This window comes from Aythya marila, assembly GCF_965140915.1.
Source record: "Aythya marila genome assembly, chromosome: 2".
Taxonomy (NCBI): domain Eukaryota; kingdom Metazoa; phylum Chordata; class Aves; order Anseriformes; family Anatidae; genus Aythya; species Aythya marila.
The window spans coordinates 132,342,846-132,364,992 of record NC_139043.1 but is presented as its reverse complement, the minus strand read 5'-3'; the positions used below and the strand labels follow the sequence as shown (position 1 = coordinate 132,364,992).

Here is a 22,147-nt window from a genome sequence, read left to right as displayed (position 1 = left end):
GGAGGTCTTTAAAAGACGTTTAGATGTAGAGCTTAGGGAAATGGTTTAGTGGGGACTGTTAGCGTTAGGTCAGAGGTTGGACTCGATGACCTTGAGGTCTCTTCCAACCTAGAAAATTCTGTGATTCTGTGATTAAATTGTAATAAATCTTATAAAAGAGATAAGTACAAAAAAAGAGATTGTATGGTTTTAAATGCACAAATCACTGATGGGATCATCTGCTTCGAACCTTGTTTGAAGTTAAGAATGAAATGCCGTGGCTGTTGAAGGCTGTGACACCAACCGTAACCCATTCAGTAGAGACTTGGCATGTGTTTCTGCACATGGTTTGGCATGGCAGTGCCTTCAAGGGCTACACTCCCCAGACAACGTGCCTTGGCAGAACCGGGGCGCGCTCCTCTTGCAGATGGTGGTGCCTAACATGAAACTTGTCCATACTTCAAGGCCATATGTGCACAATCTGCAGACGGTTTGTGGTGACGCAGAGTTTGCCCTTGGCACTGTCCTCATCAAGGTCCATTGGGAAATGGCAAATACTTAATTTTGTGGCATATCTTGGCCAACTGTTGTGCTTGCTGGAGTTGATCTGCGCTTGAGATGGTAAATCAGGCACTTCTGGAGAACATCAGTCCTATGGTGTGTGCAGGGCTTGATGGTAGGACATTTGTGGCATACGGATGGTCAAGTGTGGGATGAAGGATGTCTTCACATGGTGGGATTTATCATCACTGTGACGAAGGTTGTCTCCAGCCTAGCTGAAAAGTTTCAAAACCAGTGTTTAGAGCAATGACTGTGACTTGCTAGGTATTTTTTGATTATGGAAAAAAGGATGAAACGAGCATTCTTCTAGATTCTTATGGTATCTCTTGAGACATTTGTAATAACCCTGTGAGGGTATGAATGATGGCCCGTAAGGCATTGCACGTTACATGGGCGGTTGCTAGACTGCTGCTCAGTGATGCTTGTTCACAGAAGAGTTCACAGCTTTCACCTTCCATCTCCACGTTCTTTCCATTTGTGGATCTCTAAGGACCATGGCAGGAAGGTAGGAGAGTGGGAGATTGCTGTATTTTAGGTATTTTCTTATCTTATCTTCTGCTCAAGGTGGCCTGAGGAGAAATCCCTCAGGTTTTTTGACTAGGTACACCTGTGGGTGCACACACCCTGCCTCGTCCTGCCTCAGACTCCTGCACAGATGTGTGTACCAGTAATAGGAGAAGCTCACAATGCTGCATTCACTCCGTGGTTTACTAATTATATATATCTATATATATACATGGGATGAAATTCAGTAGTAGTACTGAAAACTAAATTACAGAACAATCAGTTTAAAATACTTTTTTTCTTTTAAACTCAAGGTAACAAGCATTTGGTAATGTTAATAACCTATGCAGTGGGGGAAAAAGGTATGGTTAGAATTTATCTAATGGTTTTTAGAATGGTGATGATTAACTTCGGTGTCTCGGTGTCTCTGGGTAGGCTTCCATCTTTAATAGATGTAATATAGTAAATGCTGAAATGCTGTTTGTTACAGTTTCTGTTGGTGTTACAAATCATTGATTTCCTTAGTAAGTTATTTAGGAATAATGTCTTTTTTTTTTTTTTTTTTCTTCTGGTACTGACAGTGATTTTCAAATTGAAAACAATGGGTAGAAAAGATGCCTCTACAGCAAGGACTCCTGTTGACCAATACAGGAAACAAATAGGTAAGAGATCTGAAGAAAACTTTGTGTGCTTAAAAAAACCTCTGTTTTGTGCAGGTAGACTAGTTGGTTTAACAAAATGTATTATTTTTCCTCAAAAGCTTTGTGTTGCTTAAAATAAGTGATGCAAAATAATGGACACTCCAAGAAAACATGTTGTATGCTGTTGACTAATTCATTCAGCAAAACCTTTTATACAGACTCTGTTTTGTGTAACTTAAAAAGTCCACTTTCTGTATTTAGGAATGGTAGTGAAAGGCTGCAGTTAGGTGGCTACGTGATGTTTTTGAACTGTTCAAACTTTCATTATTTTCCTGTTTGTCTCCAGTTTGAAATATGGAAATTTGTAAAAGAAATACTGTTTACAATTTTTGATATGCTGAATGATACATGTACAGACCTTTACATGGTATAAATATATTTATTTTCACATTTATGGAATACTTTTAACATTTGAATAAGTTCTTTACTTTTTTTTTTCTTGTTACTGCCCATTGTAAATATAGGTACCTGTATGCAAAGTATTCATGCACAAACACATACACTCGCACAGATACACACAGAGCAGACACAAATCCCTATTTCATAGCTTATATGCGAAGGTAAGTGACTAATTTTTGCAATCCATATATAAGGAGTCTGTCTCTCTAGGTGTAAAATATTATTATAAAACAGATACAATGTTTTAAAAGTACATATATAAAGTGAAGTAATTTAATCTATACTTAGTTATTTAAGTAAATGATTTTGTTTCACAGTTGCTAAGCACTCACATCTGTGTTTAAATATGCGGAAAAACAGCAAGTGTCTGGGAAGAAAAGGCTGTTTATAATGCACATTCTCATGGTGAAAGAGCTAAGGTTATGTGAACAATTGTAATTTTAGTGTGCCTTATTTTTTTTAGTGCTACCTTAACATTTTAATATAATTGTTTTAATGGGCTTTTCTGCATTTAAAGTTGAAAGTAAGGGACTATTTTAATTTTTTTTAAAACTAGCTACAGAATGCTCTGTGTTTCCTAATCCTGGGCAGTTAGTGTGGCAGACCTCCTTGGTTAGCTCTCTGAGATAGTTAGAAATATGGTTGAAAATCTCCAAGTACACTTACAGATGGGAAGCAAATATACTGAAAATGTTCAGATGGTCTCTGTGCTTTCGTGCAATTTAGAAAACCCTGCAAGGAAACTATTGCCTAGGAGAAGATGACACCTCAAATACTTCACCAGAGTGGGTTAGGTAAGAAGTAGAAACCCCTCAGCATATCTTCAAGACAATACCTCCCATGGGACTGGGTGTCTAGAGAGGCTTATTGCATCAGCTTTCTGACATCATCTCTGCATGGTTTTTGTTGTGGTCAGTGCTTTACCAGCTACCTCTTGCAGGTCTGCTTTTCTTCCTTTTGTAAACACCTTCAAGTGACTATTGGAGTTGTGTTTTTTGAAGTCTTCTGCATGGTAGGGATCTTGAGAGGGCTTCTCAGCATGGCAGGGCTCTGGTTCGTGAAGTTTCTTTCCTTTCAGCAGGAAATTCTTCTGCCCAGGCTCTGCCTTCAGCAGGATCCTCCTGGGACCAGGCTGGACCACTGGAGGACCAGTGAGAAGGTAAAACTGCCACTAAGTATGGCACTTTCAAAATGACCTCACAGTTCAAAGCTTTAGCTATTTCTTGCACGCTAACGCCACTCGGCACCGTGGTTGCATGTCTCACACCTGTGTGCCAGGACTGATCCGCAGTGACTTGAGCAGGGAAGAGGACGCTGTGTTGTAGCAAGGAGACAAGAGAATGTACACAGGGGCCCATCTTTCAGAGGGATGCTGTTATGTAGCTGGCTCTTCTGTTTCGGGCTAGGTTTGTACAGCATGTTGTCTGAACAATTTGGCACCTTCCCTGTTATACGATGCAGCACCGTGATCTATTGGGTACTGCAAAGTGCAGTGTCTGAGGGGTCTCATAATAAGCTCATTTTCCTTAGAAGTGACGCATTGCTCTTAGCTTGGCAAAGGCAAGTGTTAAAAATTATTGTAGGGAAGAATCTCACACTGGCAGGCAAATAAACTATATAATGTATGAGGTGTTTTTCTGTCTCCAGTTTCTGTGATTGTATTATTCCTTAGAGGACAGAGAGCAAGAACTGAAATAGACTATCCATTGCCTTTTGCTCTGATTGTATTTTTTTCAGCTCCCACTCTGGTTGTTCACTAATACAACCGCAGAGTTTGCCGATGGAAATTAGCTTGCTGCTCTCACCACTGAACTTAATGAATGTAACAGGGGGGAGCTGAAAATTTATGGGTAGGGTTTTATACTTTAATGTTGCAAGTGTGTTTGAGTTTTACATATAGGCAGCTTAGGATAGCTTCAGGCCTGGTAACTGAACTTAGTGGAGCTATCCCTTTATTCTCCTTGTGCTCCCAAGGTCTATTAGTACAATAAATACTAACCTGGTCCAATAAACAGATTTTCTGACCATGATGAGTATGGAAGACTGGTTTGTTTGTTGTTTGTTTTGTTTTTTTACTACATGATTTATTTATTTATTTTTTCTATACAAGTGATGATAACTCATCTGTTAGTCACAAAATCACAGAATGTTTGAGGTTTGCAGAGGCCTCTGGTGGTCACCTGGTTTAACCCCCTTCTCAAGCAGGGCCACCCAGAGCAGATTGCCATGTCCAGGTGGCTTTTGAGTATCTGCAGGAATGGGGACTCCACAATCTGTCTGAGCTACCTGTTCCTGAGTTCGACTATTCTTAATGTAAAGAGTGTTTTTCTTATATTTGAATAAAACTTCCTGTGTTCCAGTTTGTGTCCACTGCCTCTTGTCCTGTCACTGCATAGCACTGAAAAGAGCCTGGTTCTGTCCTCATTGCACCCTCCCTTTAGGTATTTGTATACACTAATGAGATCCCACTGAGCCTTCTCTTCTGTAGGCTGAACAGTCCCAGCTCTCTCAGCCTTTCCTGGTAGGAGAGGTGCTCCAGTCTCTTAATTTTAATTCTGTTTAATCTGTTTCTTCATGACCTGATTTCATTGAGATACTTATTAAAAATCATAAAAGAAGAATTTCAATTTTCTCTTAAAATCTAGTCTTCATATAATCCTAGATTTGGCAGCTTAGATACCTTTGCAGGGATGCATTAGTGTGAGGCAGATTAGTAGAAGACCCTTCAGCTCACCAAACACTGTCACTCTCCAGGATTGTAGCTTCTGGGAGGTCGTTCTTGTCTGTGGGAAAAGAGAGACAGAAGGATCATGTGTTTTGGAGATGGATTGCCTTTCCCAGATAGGTTATAATCTAGAAGCAGTGGGCAAGGGGATGCTGCATGGGGCCTGTCTCTAAAAACTTAATTTATCAAGTCCCTTTACAGTTCTAAAGCCATGTGTGAATGATCGCTATTCTTTGTCTCCAGGTGTTCAGCATGTATGGGTTCTTGAAAATATTGTGATGTCTGCTGGTTGAACAGCTATCTTTTGCTGACTAATGGCATGGTGTTATTTTTTAGCTCATGATTTACTGTTCCCTAGCCATGCTGAATAGAAGGTAGCCAGATTGAAACATTCTTAGTACCTTTTTTTGGATGGAAAATGCAGTCTTCAAAGAACAACATGTCACAAAGTCATGTCAACTTCAACACAATTTTCAATTAGGTTTTTAGTGGAGTAATTTGAACTAAAAGCAGATTTTTAATTTCATTTTGTTCCAAGCTTTCTGTTTTGTTCTGAGTTTCCATACGGCACACCACATGCTTGCCCTATGCCATGGTTTAAGTTCATGTTGATCGCTTCAGTTCATTCTTCTTTTTCTCTCCTTCACAAGTGAGGGATCGCTTGTGTTTTGTTTGCTGCTGTGCCATTAGCAGTTGCTTTTTGCTTTTAGAGGGTTCCCCCAGAATAAAGACTGATATTGCTTTTCTGTGTCAGCTGGCTTCCAGCCACCTCTCTGCCACCAGCCAAACTTTGTCTGTAGTGCTTGCAAGTGCACCAGTATCCAACAGCGGCACTGCCTTTCCTGCAGGGAGTAAAGGGAAGTTTTTGCTTATCAGACCAAACTAGCACTGGCTGCTTGAAGACTGTCCCCAGGTGAGGCAGAGGACGGCAGCAGCAGCCTTTTCAAACTGACTTGGACAGTGCCTGGAGAAGGAGGAGAGGAAGAAGGACAACGCCATGGAAGTTTATCTGTGCTCAATCCCCTCCAGCAGCCCACACTGTAAGGGAAGCATGAGGAAGAGTGATTTTATTCAGCTGTCTTTCCCATACACAAATTTATACCTGAGCATGCACAACGTACACCCCCACAATGCAGCAGCAGACAAGGCGCTCCTCTGCGTAGCATTTATTTATCACTGCTGCTGTTTGTGCTGCTGTGCTTAATTTGCTGGGATCAGAGGAGAGGTGTGAGGAAGCATGCATCTTTCCGCATCTACGTAGCTTTGCTTCACAAATGCTGTGAAAATAGCAACAGGTTTTGCACCATATTTGCTTTGTTTACTGTTATGTGCGTTTTAAGTTCCCAGAACAATTCCACATGTATATTTTCCATCCCTCTTCATCTGGTGTGTCACTTGCTCAGCATAGGAGCCGCAGGATTTGTGGGTAGTGTTCATGACTCGTGTGATTGCGGGATCCTAAGCAGGCATACTGAGAGGATTATAGTATAACTAAAACCTGGTCTACAAATCAGGAATAGACATACTTTTGGCTCACATTACTATTGTGTTGCTGTAACATAATTTTTCATGAGGAGAGGTTGTTTGCCAATCATTCAACTTCCAAGTTGTAGACTCAAAGGTCTGCTTATTGTCTGCTCTGAGTCCTTGGACTCGCTGGCTTGATCCTGCATGTCTGTAACATGTGTAGGCACAGCTCTGGGGTAAGCCAGGCTCTGTGCGGCCCCTGGGGAGGAGTGAAAGTTATGAATGAAAATAAATTCTCTTTTTGTCTCGGAAAGCACAAGGTGCTAGACCAAGCGTGATGGCTCGGTGGTGGTGGTGCTCACTGGTGTAACACAGTGGGAGTAACACAGAGTGGGAGTCCTGGAGACCCTGGTGTGGAGAGAGGGCTGTCAGCCTGAACAACTACAGCTCTGTGGGTGAAGTGGCCCCTTTTCTACGACTCCTGAGTGTGGGGAGCTGGAGAATTGTCCAAAATAAGGCACCTCCTCCTAGTGTCAGAGGTTACGTTCCTGATGAGATGGAGAAGAGCTTGTGGAGAAGAGCATGAGCTCCTTGGTCAGGGCTGGGCTCAGTGGCCTCCCGGCCTCCAGCACAGAGTACCTCAGCTGGGTGACCACAATGGGGACCAGCCTCCCCAGCCAGTAGTGCTTTGTGCACTGATATCTGCACTGACGATATGAAGTAATAGGTCATGGAGAGAGGGATGAGCAGAATGTGACTAGCAGCAGCATGGACGTCTCCAGAGTTCCCACCTCCAGCCACCAGCTCAGTCCTGAGCATGGACCTGTTGCCTCCTTGTCTCCAGAAGGAAGCCCTTCTCATGGCAGTGTGCCATATCCAATTGCCCTGCAGTTAAAAACAACCCCTTTACTGTCTACCACCTCACCTGTTTTGTTGTTTTCCATTATTGTTCATTTTCTTTTTTTTTTTTTTTTGTAGAGTTAATGTTCCTCTGCTTTTCTTATCCTGAATGGTGCCATACGTACTCAAATTTAATTGTCTTTATTTTCAGCTCAGAAAAACTGTTATGTTTTGATATTTTTTTCTGAAATACATTACATACTTTGAAGTGAAATGTGATTTTTTTTTGTTTTGTTTTGGATCAGGATATGTTTGTTGTCAGCATCAAAATTTTAGATTTCATTTCTGAAACAACACCAACAGCAGCAAAAAATATGTTTGGACTGAATTTGTACTGAAAATTTCGAAATCACACCATTTATCGCAAAACAGTAATTCCTGTATCTTTTGTCTGCTAAGAGAAGGCACAGCACCAGAAGGCAGTATTTTCATCATTGAGATTGCTGTCCCTTGTGACAAGCAAATATTTACCAGGACTGATGTCAATGGAGTGAAATTCTCCAACCTACTTTTTTTAATAATCTTTTTTTTTTTTCTCCCATATTTGGTATCAGTCAACTATTTATTAGGGGAAAGATGGGAAGGGGAAAAGTACTGAAACAAATACCTGCTGTTCTGACTAATTTTAAGTCAAGATAAAAAAAAGAAGGGACCTCTCCTAGTATTTATTTTGGGGCAGAAAAACAAACCAATAAATAGATAGGACTTTTTATACAGATGTAACTCTAATCTCTTGAATTTTTAAATAAAAAGATACTATTAAGCACATAATAAAGAGAAGTGGAGGGGAAGAAAAAAGACCACTCCTTTTGCTATTACATGAGAGTGTCATCAAGTTTTGCAATCTTCTCCTATGCTGAGTTTCATACTTTATGCTGATGTGCCATGCATACCACGTGTAGTCGTTCTTTTGTCTGGGAGATGGTGCCATGGAGAATGAATTTCTTTGTCACAAAAACTGAACTATATCTTTTGGCCAGTGATTGCTGCTTTAATTTCAATTTTATGCCAGTGGCATCACTTCTTGGAAACTAAAGAGCAGCTGAGGAAAACAGTGCTATGAAGTGAAACCTAGACTAGCTGTCCTAATGCAATCCTCATTTTTCATCAATTGGGATGTTTTTAAATGCGTTCTGTGAAGACTGATGATGGATTTTAAGCACGTATGGTATGCGCTCACTTATTTTTTTAAGTCCAAAGCAGTAAAGCTGTATTTTATTGCCTTGGCTGAGAGCGTAGAAGGTGATGGTAGGTCTGGATATGTACTTGTGTTTGTATGGATATTACTGAGCAGGGACAGGAGGGGAATCTGCAGCATGCCATGTGCTGTGGAGAATGATGGTAAGGAGGAAGGTGGGGAATCACAGAATGATTTGGGTTGGAAGGGACCTTAAAGCCCACCCAGTTCCACCCCCCTGCCATGGGCAGGGTCACCTCCTACAAGCCCAGGTTGCCCAAAGCCCCATCCAGCCTGGCCTTGAGCACCTCCAGGGATGGGGCCTCCACAGCTTCTCTGGGCAGCCTGTGCCAGGGCCTCACCACCCTCTGAGTGAAGAATTTCTTCCCTATATCTAACCTAAATCTCCCCTCTTTTAGTTTAAAGCCATTCCCCCTTGCCCTATCCCTATGCACAAAGAGTCCCTCCCCAGCTTTCCTGCAGGCTCCCTTTAGGTACTGGAAGGCTGCTGTAAGGTCTGCCTCTCTTCTCCAGGCTGAACAACCCCAGCTCCCTCAGCCTGTCTTCATAGGAGAATCCAACTCCCTTGGCTTCCATCCCTTCTCCACAGTAAATCCCTGTTGTTTCTTTGAACTTGTTTGATTATGCTACTTCTACTATACGTTTATACTACACGTTTAGTACTTTTATACAGATGGAGGCTCATAGTCTGCTCTTATTTTAAGCTCATCAACAACATCACCATTTCACTGAGTGGTGTCGCTATGAATTTTTTTATAGGTGTAAATGACAGTGAAATTTGGCTCACTGTTTCCAATTGCTGAGCTGCGTTTCAGTATGGTGTTATTTCAAGCACTTGCAGTTCCTGTAAGGTAGTTGGTGTCTACAGGGTTCTTGCAATGATACATATTTGTGCTTGTGCTTTCTCTGAGCTGCCTGATCCATTCTTCAGTGGATTCATTTTTGCAGTCAAAAATCATCCTAAAACAACCTCTTTGCATCTTATCCAAAATACATAAAAATTTTGCTGTAGACACATAAGCATGTATATATTACATTTAGAGGCAGAGCAGTTTAACAATTTTATAAATTCTTGTATCAGCCTTTGAAAATCTTATCTCATATGCATGAAGGGTAGACTTCAAAGTACTCACATCTGAATGTGGATCTGTAAATCTAACTTCAGACACATTTCTTAAAAAAATCTCAGACATCATTTTTCTATGTATACAGTATTTATATTTATTCACTCGCTTGTGTTCCATGTGCTTATACTTGTAAGTAATAATATTTCAATATAAATGCAAGGAGACTTGAGCAACGAATTACATATCTGATTTCCTCTTTTTTTTTTTTTTTTTTTTTTTTATCATCAGACAGCAATGCAGAAGGTATAAAAATGAAATGGTCAGTGCATACTTCCACAGATGCTCTTGCTTTATGCTTAAGATGAACATAATGCATATCTGTAACCACATGTCTTCAGTTACAATGCTACAAGATGTTGAGCTATTTATTTGGTGTTGTTAGGTTTTGCCCAGCCATTGTCTCCCAGTGGAGTGTGGCACTCCATTAAATCTGTGCTGCTCCCTCAGTGTCTGGGCTAGCAGAAATGAAGGCAGCAAGGAGGCTGGTGAGCTTTGCAGGGGCCACTAAGCAAAAGGAAACACATACAATCCCCTTGGTTCAATTCTCTTCATTTCAAGAGGTTTAACTGGAGGGGCTTTTGTATTTCATACTTCAGGACGTGACCAGTTCAGCAGGAATCACACCTATTTATGGCCATAAAAAAATGTGTTAGGTGTCTGTGTTCTGGGTAAGCATGACCACAGAACAGCCATCTGGCTTCTGCAGGATGAATTTGTAATGGATTTTTACATATTGGTGATGGTTGTCATGTGGTCCATTAATTGCATGTTGACAGGGATTTCTGTAACTTATTTGCATTGAAGTATTTTTTTTTCAGTGGAGGCTTTTTCTTCTATAGTGTCTTATTTTGGAAGAAGTTAGGAACTGGCTTCATTGTGGTTTACAAGGTCTTGAACTATTTATGGGATTGCCTGCTGAGTCTTAAATATAACTTTCAGGCTTTGGGTGTTGGATGGGAAGTGAAATAGCAGGAGAAGCATCTTGGTGAGCTCAAAATGCTAGAATGAAAATATAAAAAGGCAATTGCTTAATTTGAATTGGAATTACAGAAATTGCAAGCATGATGCGACTGACATTTGCTTTTACTTGATGGTTAAGGCTGATCAAAACTATGCACTATTGAAAATATTCACATAGGCGGGGTTATTTTGAGATGTTTCAGTTGTGTAGCTGTTGGATCAGTACAGCACAGCACCATGAAGGGAACAAAAGAGCTATATAATGTGAAGTGGAATGTAGGTTCTATACCAGTACTCTGCTCTGATTGAGTGCTCTGATTGCAGTTAATAAATTTACAGATAATATAAGGCAAGTCACTGATCTATCGTTTAGTATCTGAAATATTTTACTTCAAGTCTTTTTCTTGTAATCACCTCAGCTATTTAACATTGGACTGACTGAGCGGATTTTGCTCTGCAAAGCTATTGTTCTAAAATAACTTATATATTAAATAATAATATCCTCAAGAGTTTTGACTGCCTGTTAAATATGAAGGGTAGAAAAAGGCTACCTTTGCCTTAGTTTACATTCTGTGAATGTCTTATCTTTTGTACCATGTCTGCATTGATGCTATAAGATTTGTAGCAGTACTGATAACCTGAATCAGGACTTCTGATTTTTCAGTAACAAAATAACATTGAATTTAGAATACATGTTTAATTGTTTTGAATTAATTTTCCTGTGGTATTTTAACCAAATACCTGTGAATATGTTTCTTGTTTGTTAGAACTGGGGTTTGAATGATCTAGGATGTAATAGGTAACGGGATGTGACACAGCTCATCACTAAATCACTTGCTCAGGTTCAGCCTAGGTGATAGTCATGGGAAGATGGTAACTGCCTGGCAGATGTTGGGTGGCATTTATGATGCAATGTTTGTGCATTCAGTTCCTAGCGGAGAAGTGTTGAAAAACATCATTATTTGTTGGCAGTCAAAACAGCGAGGAGCTGGATAATGAACTAGCATATGGAAGGAAACAGTGTCTCAGCATTAGACATGGTCCCTTCAGCTCAAGGTTATGGCATACTGATGAGAGTGGCCCAGATTCACTGAAGCTGTTGCAAGACTGAATTCAGAGGGTGTGTTAAATCCTTCAGCTTTGGGCCCCTTGAGCATTGTGCACGTGCTGACCTGCCTCGTAGCAGCGCTAATCGTGCAGAGAAGAGCAATGCAGCTGGTGAAAGGACTGGAAAACAAGAGTTATGTGGAGCGGCTGTGGGAGCTGGAGTTGTTTAGCTGGGAGAAGAGGAAGCTGAGGGGACACCTCATCCCTCTCTGCAACTGCACGGATTGAGGTCGCAGCAAGGAAGGTGAGGGTCTCTTTTCTCAGGTGACAGGATGTGAGAAAGCAGTCTCAAGTTGCACCAGGGGAGGCTTAGGTTGGACATTTGAAAGGATTTCTTCATGGAGAGGGTGGTCAAGTATGGGAACAGGCTGCCAGGGAAGTGGTGGAGTCCTCATCCCTGGAGGTATTTAAGAGACATGGACATGGCACTGAGGGACAAGGGTTAGAGATGGGACTTGGCAGGTCTGGATGATGGTTGGAATTAATGATCGTGAAGGTCTTTTCCAACCTAGATGATTCTGTGATTCTAATTAACTCGGCCATGATGCCGCGCAGTATGGCACTGCATCACCTAGCTTAAAAATGGCTTTTACCTAGCCAATTCAGAGCGTGGGCTGGATGAGTGTGCATTTGTGTAGGCCTTGCCTGAGGGACTTTCAGTCAATGTCGCTGAAGAGCTGGAAGGAATTAAGGTAGAATCTAAGTAGGAGTTTTGGAGGTATTGAGTGAAGAGGTATAAGAATAATCTCTGTAGGTTTTTATTCTAACAGGTGAAAAGTCTGAATTTGGGCTGATGTTTTATGTCTGCATGTGAAAGTTAAGCCTGGGACTGCTTTCTGGCACAGAGGCTAACTACCATCAAACGCCCCTGACCATACTGTTAAACTCTTTATCCCTAAAACAGAGTGGCTGCATGCAGACTGCTTCCTGGAAGTTGCTCCAGGCCCATATTAACTCTTGAACCATGTGTGGGAATTGCCTGGCAGCTGCTTACCTTGGGCACAAACTGCATCAGGGACTGTGCTAGCTACTGGATAGTGCAGAGAGTTCAATCCCAGTTCCTAGTGGCATTGTATAATATGCACTACACCTGCAAACAGATAGCCGGAGGGTGCAGTTTGACATTACAAAGTGACCTTTAGCAATACCCACCTAAGGCACTTGAATCTTGCTACTTGCTCCTGTCCCCATATCACAGTGTACACTACACCATCATTTGTGATGGCACAGCTGTTTGTGTGCTGTTTTGACCCAGCTTGAAGAAAAAGATGTGCTGGGCAGTTGAATCAATTCCCTCATCAGCTTCATCATCTGGCTGCGTGCAGCTGAGCTCATATGTATTGAAGAGCAGGATGGCACGCTGCAGGGACTGAGACACGTGCCAGAACCCAGGCCAACAAGTGCCATAAGCTGGTATTGCTGTTGAAGGTATTGTAAAGCCAAACTACATCTCGAGTCAGTCTATAGAGAGCCTTTATTGCATCTAACACGCAGATTGGACAGATTAGGAGGCAGTGTGAGAAGGATTAGCTTCCTATGTAGGTACTTGATGTCCTTGGAATCACTTTTGATTTCAGTTGGGTGATGTCTGTGGGTCAGATCTTGATGAATTATATTGTGAATAACAAATACCATCATTTAAGTCCATCTATTTTGGGAGATATTTTGTACTCTCTGCAGAGAACAATGACATAGTCTTTCATTTGTGTGGAAGGCACAACCAAACCTAAATGCGTTTCTTTTTTGGCACAGCCTTTTTCATTATGGTCAAGTATAGTACTGTGTATTGTGCCTACCAAAGATTAGAAAGAAACAGAATGAAATGATTTGTGAGATTATCTCTGAAGAAATACTTCAGAGAAGAAATACTTCCAGAAAAGCTAGACTGCAGTCCTCTGTGTCTTTTCTGGAAAAGATGGGAACAGTGCAAACTAGAATGAAGTGTACAGGGAGAAACATTGAATAAATTGCAAATCAAATAGAACTGAAGGTACAATCCTTAGCATACTTCACAGTGTGAAGTGTCTCAGAAAATCAGCCTGTTAAGTACAATACCAGATGGAAATGATTGGTAGAGGTACAAGAAAATCAGACTCCTGTCTACAGCACAGGAGGCTCTGTGTGTCTTGATAGGGAGCTTGGAAAACCACAGACCCTGTAGCATATATTCTGTGGAAGATTTTCTGCCCAAATGGCTTAATGGAAAAAGCAAATATGATCTGTTGTGTTTGTGGAGAGAAAACCATTAAATTCTAATGAGTAATCGTCATGAAAGGGACAGAGGGGGAAGTGCTTTTACATACTCTTCAGAGAGGGAGAATAAAATGTTTCACTGTGAACTAAAGCAAAAAAAAAAATAGTTCATGAAGGATCATTTTCCCCATCTTTGTCATTCCCCCTGTGCAAAAAGAGAAATTGAAACGCATAGTTCAGTGTTAACTTTTTTGCTTTATATAGCTACGTTTTAGGCAATTTTTAGTCTAAATAGAAGCACTTCCAACAGTCAAGAGGCTGTGGCTGGAAGGTTGGATTTTACTCTGGTGGAGGTTTGGAACAGGTATTGAACTACTGAACTGAGCAAAGTTATTTCAGAAGCTCATCGTTTTAACCAGGAGCAAAATCCAATCCATAAGTGCGAAGATAAAAAATGAATAACTCTTAGACACTGGAAGGGCTTCTGTTGCTTTAGGATTTTATTGTCTCTTGTCAAAATAGTATCAAAGAACTGTGTGCGTTGCTAAGTGGGTAACAATTCTGGAAAAGTTTCACTATAAAGGAGGCTAAACACTGGTAGGGGTTGCCCGGAGAAGTGGAATTTCCGTCTTTGGAGACTTTTTGGCACATATGAAGACCTAATCCACATGATCTAACTTTGAGGTTAGCCTGGCTTTGAACAGTGGGCTGCAGCAGGTAGCCTCCGGAGGTCCCTTCCAGCCTGAATTATTCTGACCTACTCTCTGATTATTTGCTTCTGAAATGCAGGGTATATTTACTTAGAATGGTACTGGCATAATGATTAGGATAGGATAGGATAGGGTAGGGTAGGGTAGGGTAGGGTAGGGTAGGGTAGGGTAGGGTAGGAGCCTTTGTTTCCAATGATCACCCAAAATATAGTAATGAAACTGTGTGTTTTATCATTGTGTGTATTGAATGTAGAGATAAGAAATATTACAGCTATTGAATAAAGTGATGGTGCATATGAAGTACTGATTATACTGTTTTGCTCTTCAGTGAATTGAAAGAGAGATGCTGAAAGAACTATTAGTATGACCAAGAAAATAAAAACAATTTTGAAGTTAACTTGTTTAGGCCAGCCAAACACAAGCTAAGACAAATGTGTTTGCTCTTAGTGAATGTTTTAGGAGTGAACACTAGGGAAAAACAGCAGTCCATATGCACCCAGTCTGTAACTGTATTTAAATTGTCCATAAAGAGACCCATTTGGAAAACAGACGGTGATTTCTTACCAATAGGAGACTAAGGTTCTTGAGTGATGTCCTGCCTGTAGTTTAGAGAAGAGAAAAGCTCTAGATTGCTTTCCAACTGATAGTTTCCTATGATCAGTTTTGAACCAAACTGAATGATATGGGTGCCTTCACTAACAGAATACTGGATTTCAGTAGTTCACAAAGTCCTTTCTAGTCATATGTTCCATATGGACAAAGTTTCACTGTGAAGTGGAGCAGCTTTCCAAGATATTTATAGCTAGAAAATGCATTTGGAAGGATTACCATAACTTTCTGCCTGTAGTTTTACTTGTGGAAAAATTAATACTGGGTGTTTTCACCAAAATCAAAATTTAAGGAGAACTGAAAAGATCATGTTGAATTTCACACGCTTTTTTCTTCTTGTTGAAGTGAAGATGAAATTCATACTGAAAGTCTGGGATGGAAGGAGAGAGATATAAGAAAAAGGGTACATATCTGTAGTCGTGTTACATTTTGTTTTTCAGTGCTTGTACTCTCAACGTGGTATGGTAAAACTTTCAAAGCATTTCCGTAGCATCATCTCTCCTGGTTTTTGTTTGGTTGCTCTTGTTTTGTTTTGATAAGCTGCTAGGTACATTTGATATTGTTGCTTTTGTTTATATTTTATTTTATACAAGGACAGTACTGAGGAAGAGAGAGAGAGAGAGAGAGAGAGAGTGAGAGTCTATTAGTAATTAGAGTATATGATTTCTTGGGGAATCCCAAGATACATCTTTGATGAGACTTTTCTGTTATCCCTTGGCCTTAGCTGTTGTGGGATGTCCTGCTGGCAGGAATAGGATTTGACTCAGGCATTCTCGTCATAAAAAATGTCAGTGGGAAACAAAACAAAAGGTTCATACCAAATACTTCTAGTAAATACTTCATCTCCAAGGGGACAGAAAAGAGAAGCACACAGCATTTGTAGGTTTTTAAGGAACCCAGGAACATATTTCGTTCAGTAAGTAAATAGGAAGAGTTTGGATAGAGTTTATAGCAGGTGCCAAAGGCTATAGAATAAGGGCATGGTAATATGGGTGGTCTGCACTGCATACATCACATAATATATGTGTGTGATAATACACATAATATATGTGTGTGGTAATAATCACATCATAAAGTGGTTTTTTTAGGTAGAGTTCTTCAGAAGTAAAACCATCTATTTATGTATTGAACAGTATATGCAAAATCAGTTGTTTCCCAAGAACAATTTTAGCTTAGCACATTTTAAATTAAATTTATGTGGGTGTGTAGCACTAAACATTGCTGAAATCTTCAGCATAAAAGTGCTGTGATCATGGAACTGGACACTATGATGGGGGAGATTGCAAGAGCTTCATTCCCAGAGTATCTTGCAGTAGGTGGCTATATTGACTGAAGTGGGTTATATTTAGGGAAATCCCTGGACTAGAAAGTGATCAAGGTACATGCATTTATTTGGACTGTTGGTCAGTAACGTATCAGTTAGGGCTGCTATGTGATGGTGGTGAGGGATGCTGCCCTGGAAGAACGAGGACATTGCTATATGTTTAACCTTGTAAAATCTCGACACTTTTACTACCAAAAAAAGAAGGAAGACTAATCTAGGACTTGAAAGTCTTGTCCAAGGTCATACATAAAACGTGGCTGAGAGAGGAAGAGAGATTTTGGTCCTTGTCTATTATCCTCACCAAAAATGCATTTGTTATCTTCCTCTGGTCCCTTGTCTCACTTGTTACGTACCATACTCCTTGATCAATGAATCTTATCATCCTTATTTACTTCTCTATGGAGAAGGGGCCTCTGAACATTATTGTAAAATTGAGTTCTTCATTCAGCTATAGATTAGGAACAGACAACTTTATGTTAATTCCTTGACTTTTCAGTGCCTGCCTTCATACCTGTTAGTATGTGTATCTGCATTAAAAATACAGGTACGTGGGTATCTCGGGAATTTTATGTGTTATTTTGAGGGTGGAGGACCAATAGAAAATAAAGCACTGCCACACCACTGAGTGAATTCTCAGTGAGTTCTTTTGCCACACTCTGTAGCCTTTTTATCATAAGAAGAAAAAAAAAAAAATGGTTAGAACTTGAACATTACATTAGCATTGTATTTCTGACACTCCTTTGGATTTTGCATCAAAAGAACTACGAGGCAACTTGATGGAAATCTTCATTTTATGCACTTTTCACTCAAATGTTAGTTGCACTAGTTTTGCTTTAATAATTTAGTGGTCCCTATTATGCATATACAAAATCCCTTTGCCCAGTTCTTAGAACTTAGCTTAATCAAATCCACAGGCTTTTTCCTGGATCTGTGAAAAATATATTTGTCATAAGGACTGCATTGTTGCTGGAAGTGCAGTCATGTCTCTTTTCTTCTGAGGAACTGAACTGTTCAAAAACAGGCCATAGGGAGGGTGTGTGGCTTTGTTTTGTTCTGTGTTTCTGTATCAATCTATCTATGAAACAAGACATTCACAAAAGCAATTCACTCTGAGTATGAGACAAACCTCTAGGTTGCGAGGGACTGAAAAATGACTGAAAAAGAAATGCATTGATTGTTTTTTCACTCTGCATGCTATGTATAATAAATATGTCCGTCCTGGTATGTTTAAAGAATCAATCAGAGAGAGGAATGTTAATAGAGAACTGTTCTGGGAGTTTACAAATAACCTCTTTTGTCTGTCTTGAGCAATGCCTGTCCTTTCTGTTGAGAGCACCCTGCCACGGGAAGCGGAGGAGTCTCTGCTGGTGCTGCACATTTGGACTAACCCCCAGCAGATGCACCTCATCTAGGACCGAATTGCTGGGCTGCACATAACAGTGTGTGGGTGAAATTCTGCGTCCTATATCACCCATTAGTCCATACTTTGTGACTTTACATGAAGAGATTTCTTCAGCAGAGAAAAAGAGAGGGGGGACGTTACTTAGGACCTTTGTGATCAGACCAATGTCAACAGTAAGTTTGTGAGGAAGCAGGCATAGCTAAAAGTTAATTTTCTGTTTAATTTAGAGCATTTGTGTATGCTTTTAATTCCAGAAACTGAAATTGCTTTGTGCATGGGTTTATAAATATTTAACATGCATTTTTAATGAATAAGAAATTGACTTTAAGGGTCACTAGCAGATTCAGTTACTTTTTCAGGTACTTTTTAATTGTTTCTCATTATATTTGTAAATGTAATTTTAAAATATTAAAAAATAAATTAATATAGGCCAATAGAGAATCATCTCAAATAGATAACGCTCATGAGTGTTTTTCACTTGTATTACACCATTACACCAGGATCTCAGAGTTTTCGATGAGTACCAAAGTCTTGTGAGGAAAAGAGATTTCCCAGGGTTATACAATAATTTTGTGGCAGATTGAGGAATAAAAAGCAGATCCATGTTTTATCTGCTCTAATAGAATAGTTTCCCAGACTCTAGGCTGTTTTCCTTAGCAGTCACTCCAGCTTTTATGTGTCCTACAAGAGGCAACATACTTAGAAGGTCGTCCTATGGAATTAAGTTTTGGAAAAAAAATATGCTGGGAACAGTCCTTTCTTCTTTGAGTAAACTGCCCTCGTAGATGCCTTTCATTATTTAAATTGTTTATAATGAAGTCAGGTTCAAAATAAAACCATTACTGAAACGGACTGACTTGATTCATAAAAACATCAACAGAGGGCTGATTCTGGAGATAATGAAATAAAATCAAAAGGTCTCAGATAAAGCCATTGCCATCGCTCTGATGGCAATGTGATTGGAAAAAATATGGTGTTTTAGTTAATTGACAAATATATATGCCTAAAGAGGAGGTGTAAAGCCAAGTCTAGCTATTCTTGTTTCTATATTGATGAGTACAGTGAATGGATATGAGACATTCTCCTCTAAGGTATCAAGTCCAGTCCTGAAGTCTGGATTAAGATGATGTTATTCTACATGTTCTAATATGCTACATACACACATGGAGTTCTTCTTCCGTGAGCCTTCAAAAAGGGGAGAGAAAGATGGAATAGTAAGTCTGGAAAAGTAAAGATAAACGTAAAGGCCAGACAGGCTTCTCTATCTTTTCTTTCTGTAGCAGCAAGCTTTAGTATCTTAATACAAACACAGATCTCATCACTGGCTACAGCCCAGTTTGGCTTTTGAAGGTAAAATTGTGCCTTCTGATGTGCCTTGAAGACATTATTACACCTTTAGTTCTGAGGTCCATAAGCCATTACTCTGGGAGCTCATAAATATGCATTGCCTTTACACTATAAGTAAGCTGCTATTGCTGTCATTCACTTTTAGTTAAGACCTGTCAGGTGATGTTTCTGTTGAAGGAAAGAAGTTTAAATTATGGGTGAACTGAAGATATGTAGTTCTTAGGAGTGCTAAAATTATGAGTGAGTTGGAGAGATTATTCCTCACAAGTAATTTTAGGATCTCAAGGGATAATGGTGATGTATACAAGAGATGTTCCCTTCTCCGCTAATTCCATTAAAAGCCTCTGATTTCTGCATTGCTGGAGTGAGACTCCAGAAACCTGCTTTTCCAACTTACATAATCACTTCCACAGTATCCTGTAACATCCACCTCTGCTAAGGCTGTCAGTGCATTGACTCCTGGAGTGACAGTGATATATAGGTCTGACAAAGCATCCTTTGCAATATGCTTCATTGAAGTGAGAACTGCAAATGCTGACAGTATTACTGCAAACCTTTTACTTAGGCAGAATTAATAAATTACAACTTGTATTTTGGGATGGTCTTGTAACATACAGCTGGTCCAGAATGATATGACTTACTAGTAAGGAATTACTGCATCTTGGCAGACAGCATCCAATTTATTTTCAATTCTGAGAAAAGCATTATCCACTGGATAAGACAGTGGATCAGGAGTTAAGACATTCAGGATCACAGTTGTGCCATTCTTCTGGTGCCTGACCTCATGCAAGTCCCTTCACCCAGACGTCTTTAGTTCCTTCCCCCACTCTGTCCCTTTTTAGATCAAGTGTTGTCCTCAAGTGTTTTTCCTGGCTGTGAGTGTTCGTAGGGTGTCTCTCTCAGGGCTTGCAGCTTCTCCTTTCCTAGGCAAAATCCACGAATCTCATGCTTGGACTAAATCTCTACATTTAATCCTTTACACACAAGTTCTAGCTCCAATTCAGGTATGATTTGGTTCAGAGTTGGAGGGCTTTTCTTTGGCAAGTTGTGACCACCAGTGATTAATTACCAGCGCATTAATCTGAAGCAAAGAATGTTTTTAGTCTTGGTGGCAAAGACACAGGCTAATGTTAAAAAATGTTTTCATCAAGCAGGCATTAGAAGGAAGTCAGCCTAGCCTCTCCTTAGCTGCACTGTCTCCAAGTCTCTGCCCCTGGCTCATAATGTGACTCTATCAAAGTTCTTTGTTTGCTTCAAGTCTATTTTGATTCTCCTAAAATCAGATATAGAATTTAATGACAGCTAATGTATTAATACTGGACAAATTCATACTGGCAGGGCCATGGGTGAAGGGGTGATTACAGATCCACGTGGTGCCACTGTCTCCCCGTGATTCTCCGCAGCGACAGGGTGCAATCATTATTTTTGGACACATCAGGTAGCGAGGGGTTAACTGTATCAGAGGGGGAGAGAAGCTCTGCTGACCTCCTGGAGCACCACCGACCCTTTATCCAGAAGGTTTAATATTACAGTGCGTGGTGATATTGCGGTGCTTATTCAGCAACCACTGTCGTGAGTGATTCAGTGATGTTGTCTGGCACCAGCATGATATACATCAGAGTAATTGGGAATAAATTTTGCATTACTGGTATTGAAAATGTTTTTTTAGGCAGTGGTTGCTTTGGTCCAGTCATGCGCTCAGAGGTTAAACTGATTGCCAGAGGCATTGTCTGGAAGGGTTTCTTTCTGGTTCAGAGGGTTGAACGGGTTTTCTTCAGTGGAGAAAGAGGAGAGGGGGTATTGGTTTTCTTTGGATCGTGGTCTTAGAGTCATTTGCATGTGTGTTGGTTTTTTTTGGGGGGAAAAAAATCACTGGCAGGGGATCTTTAACTTCTGCTGTGACCTCAGTCACTCATATTCTGTGTAAGGTCAAAAAAATGTTACTTTATCTAAGAAAGTGGGAGAAATTTCTGCCTCTAGTTTTGGGGGTGAGAAGAACAGGGAAGATGTTTTGTGGAGCATCTGTTACATAGATACATTTTATTGTGGGCAGCTGAATTTGGGTGACCTGGTCGTCAGTCTCCACATTTTCCTTTATCCTCTTTAAATACTCTCCGTGGAGAACTGTTCGTAGTCATTTTCTGCCCTCCTGTGTAAGGACGAGCTCACTCTTACTGGAGCTAACCTCTAGTAATTACACAGCCAACATCACAATAACAATCCAACAGATGGGACATATAATATTCATAAATGATCGAACGCAGCTCCCTCATCTTTCACACCCTTCAGGACAGGGACACACGGTGTCTTGTAAGAATCTACAGCACAACCAGGAGGTAAGTAGCAGCCAATGTGATTTGTCAATCCAATCTGATTTTCTTCTGTGACAGAGTAGCAAATCTTAAGGATGGAGAAAAGGAAGAGGTGCCATATGCCTCGACTTTATCAAGGCGTTTTGACAGTGTATTCTGATAAAAAAAAAGAGATGTGTGAATATGAAGCTACTCCAAGATAGGTACCAAATTGTTATGAAAACTGTACTTGGTGGTTATTAATGGCTTAGTGTCTGTTTGTAAAAGTGTAATGAGGGGTCCATAGCGGTCTGTTCTGGACCCAGTATTTTAATTGCAAATGGGATGATGAATTTAGTTTGCAAATTCAGTATGGGAGAAAGTAAAGAGGTAGGAGTAAAAGATTACCATATATAAAAAAGCAGATAATAAGTCAACTGTCCTCCAAGTTTATGATAGAGTAATGTTCTAAGAGTTCAGTAAGGAAGATCTAAGTTAGATATTGAACATGAGGAAAACTTCATGATAATGTTTGTGAAGAACTAGGGGAAAACTAGTGAGACTGTGCAGTTGCCCTTTTTAAGGGCTGTTAGGAGCTGTGTAGACAAACATCCATCCAAACTTCATCTTCCTCTGGGGCGAG

General features: G+C 40.3%; 1 protein-coding gene across 1 annotated transcript in view; it reads left to right on the top strand.

Moving 5' to 3' along the window:
- The window catches only part of TRIQK (triple QxxK/R motif containing), a 63,405-nt gene that overhangs the window by 15,494 nt on the left and 25,764 nt on the right, over nucleotides 1-22,147 (top strand). Inside the window, exon 2 of the mRNA XM_082753003.1 lies at nucleotides 1,626-1,706. Within this exon, the coding sequence (XP_082609129.1) occupies nucleotides 1,646-1,706 (61 nt within the window). The 5' untranslated portion in view covers nucleotides 1,626-1,645. The remainder of the gene's footprint in view (nucleotides 1-1,625; nucleotides 1,707-22,147) is intronic.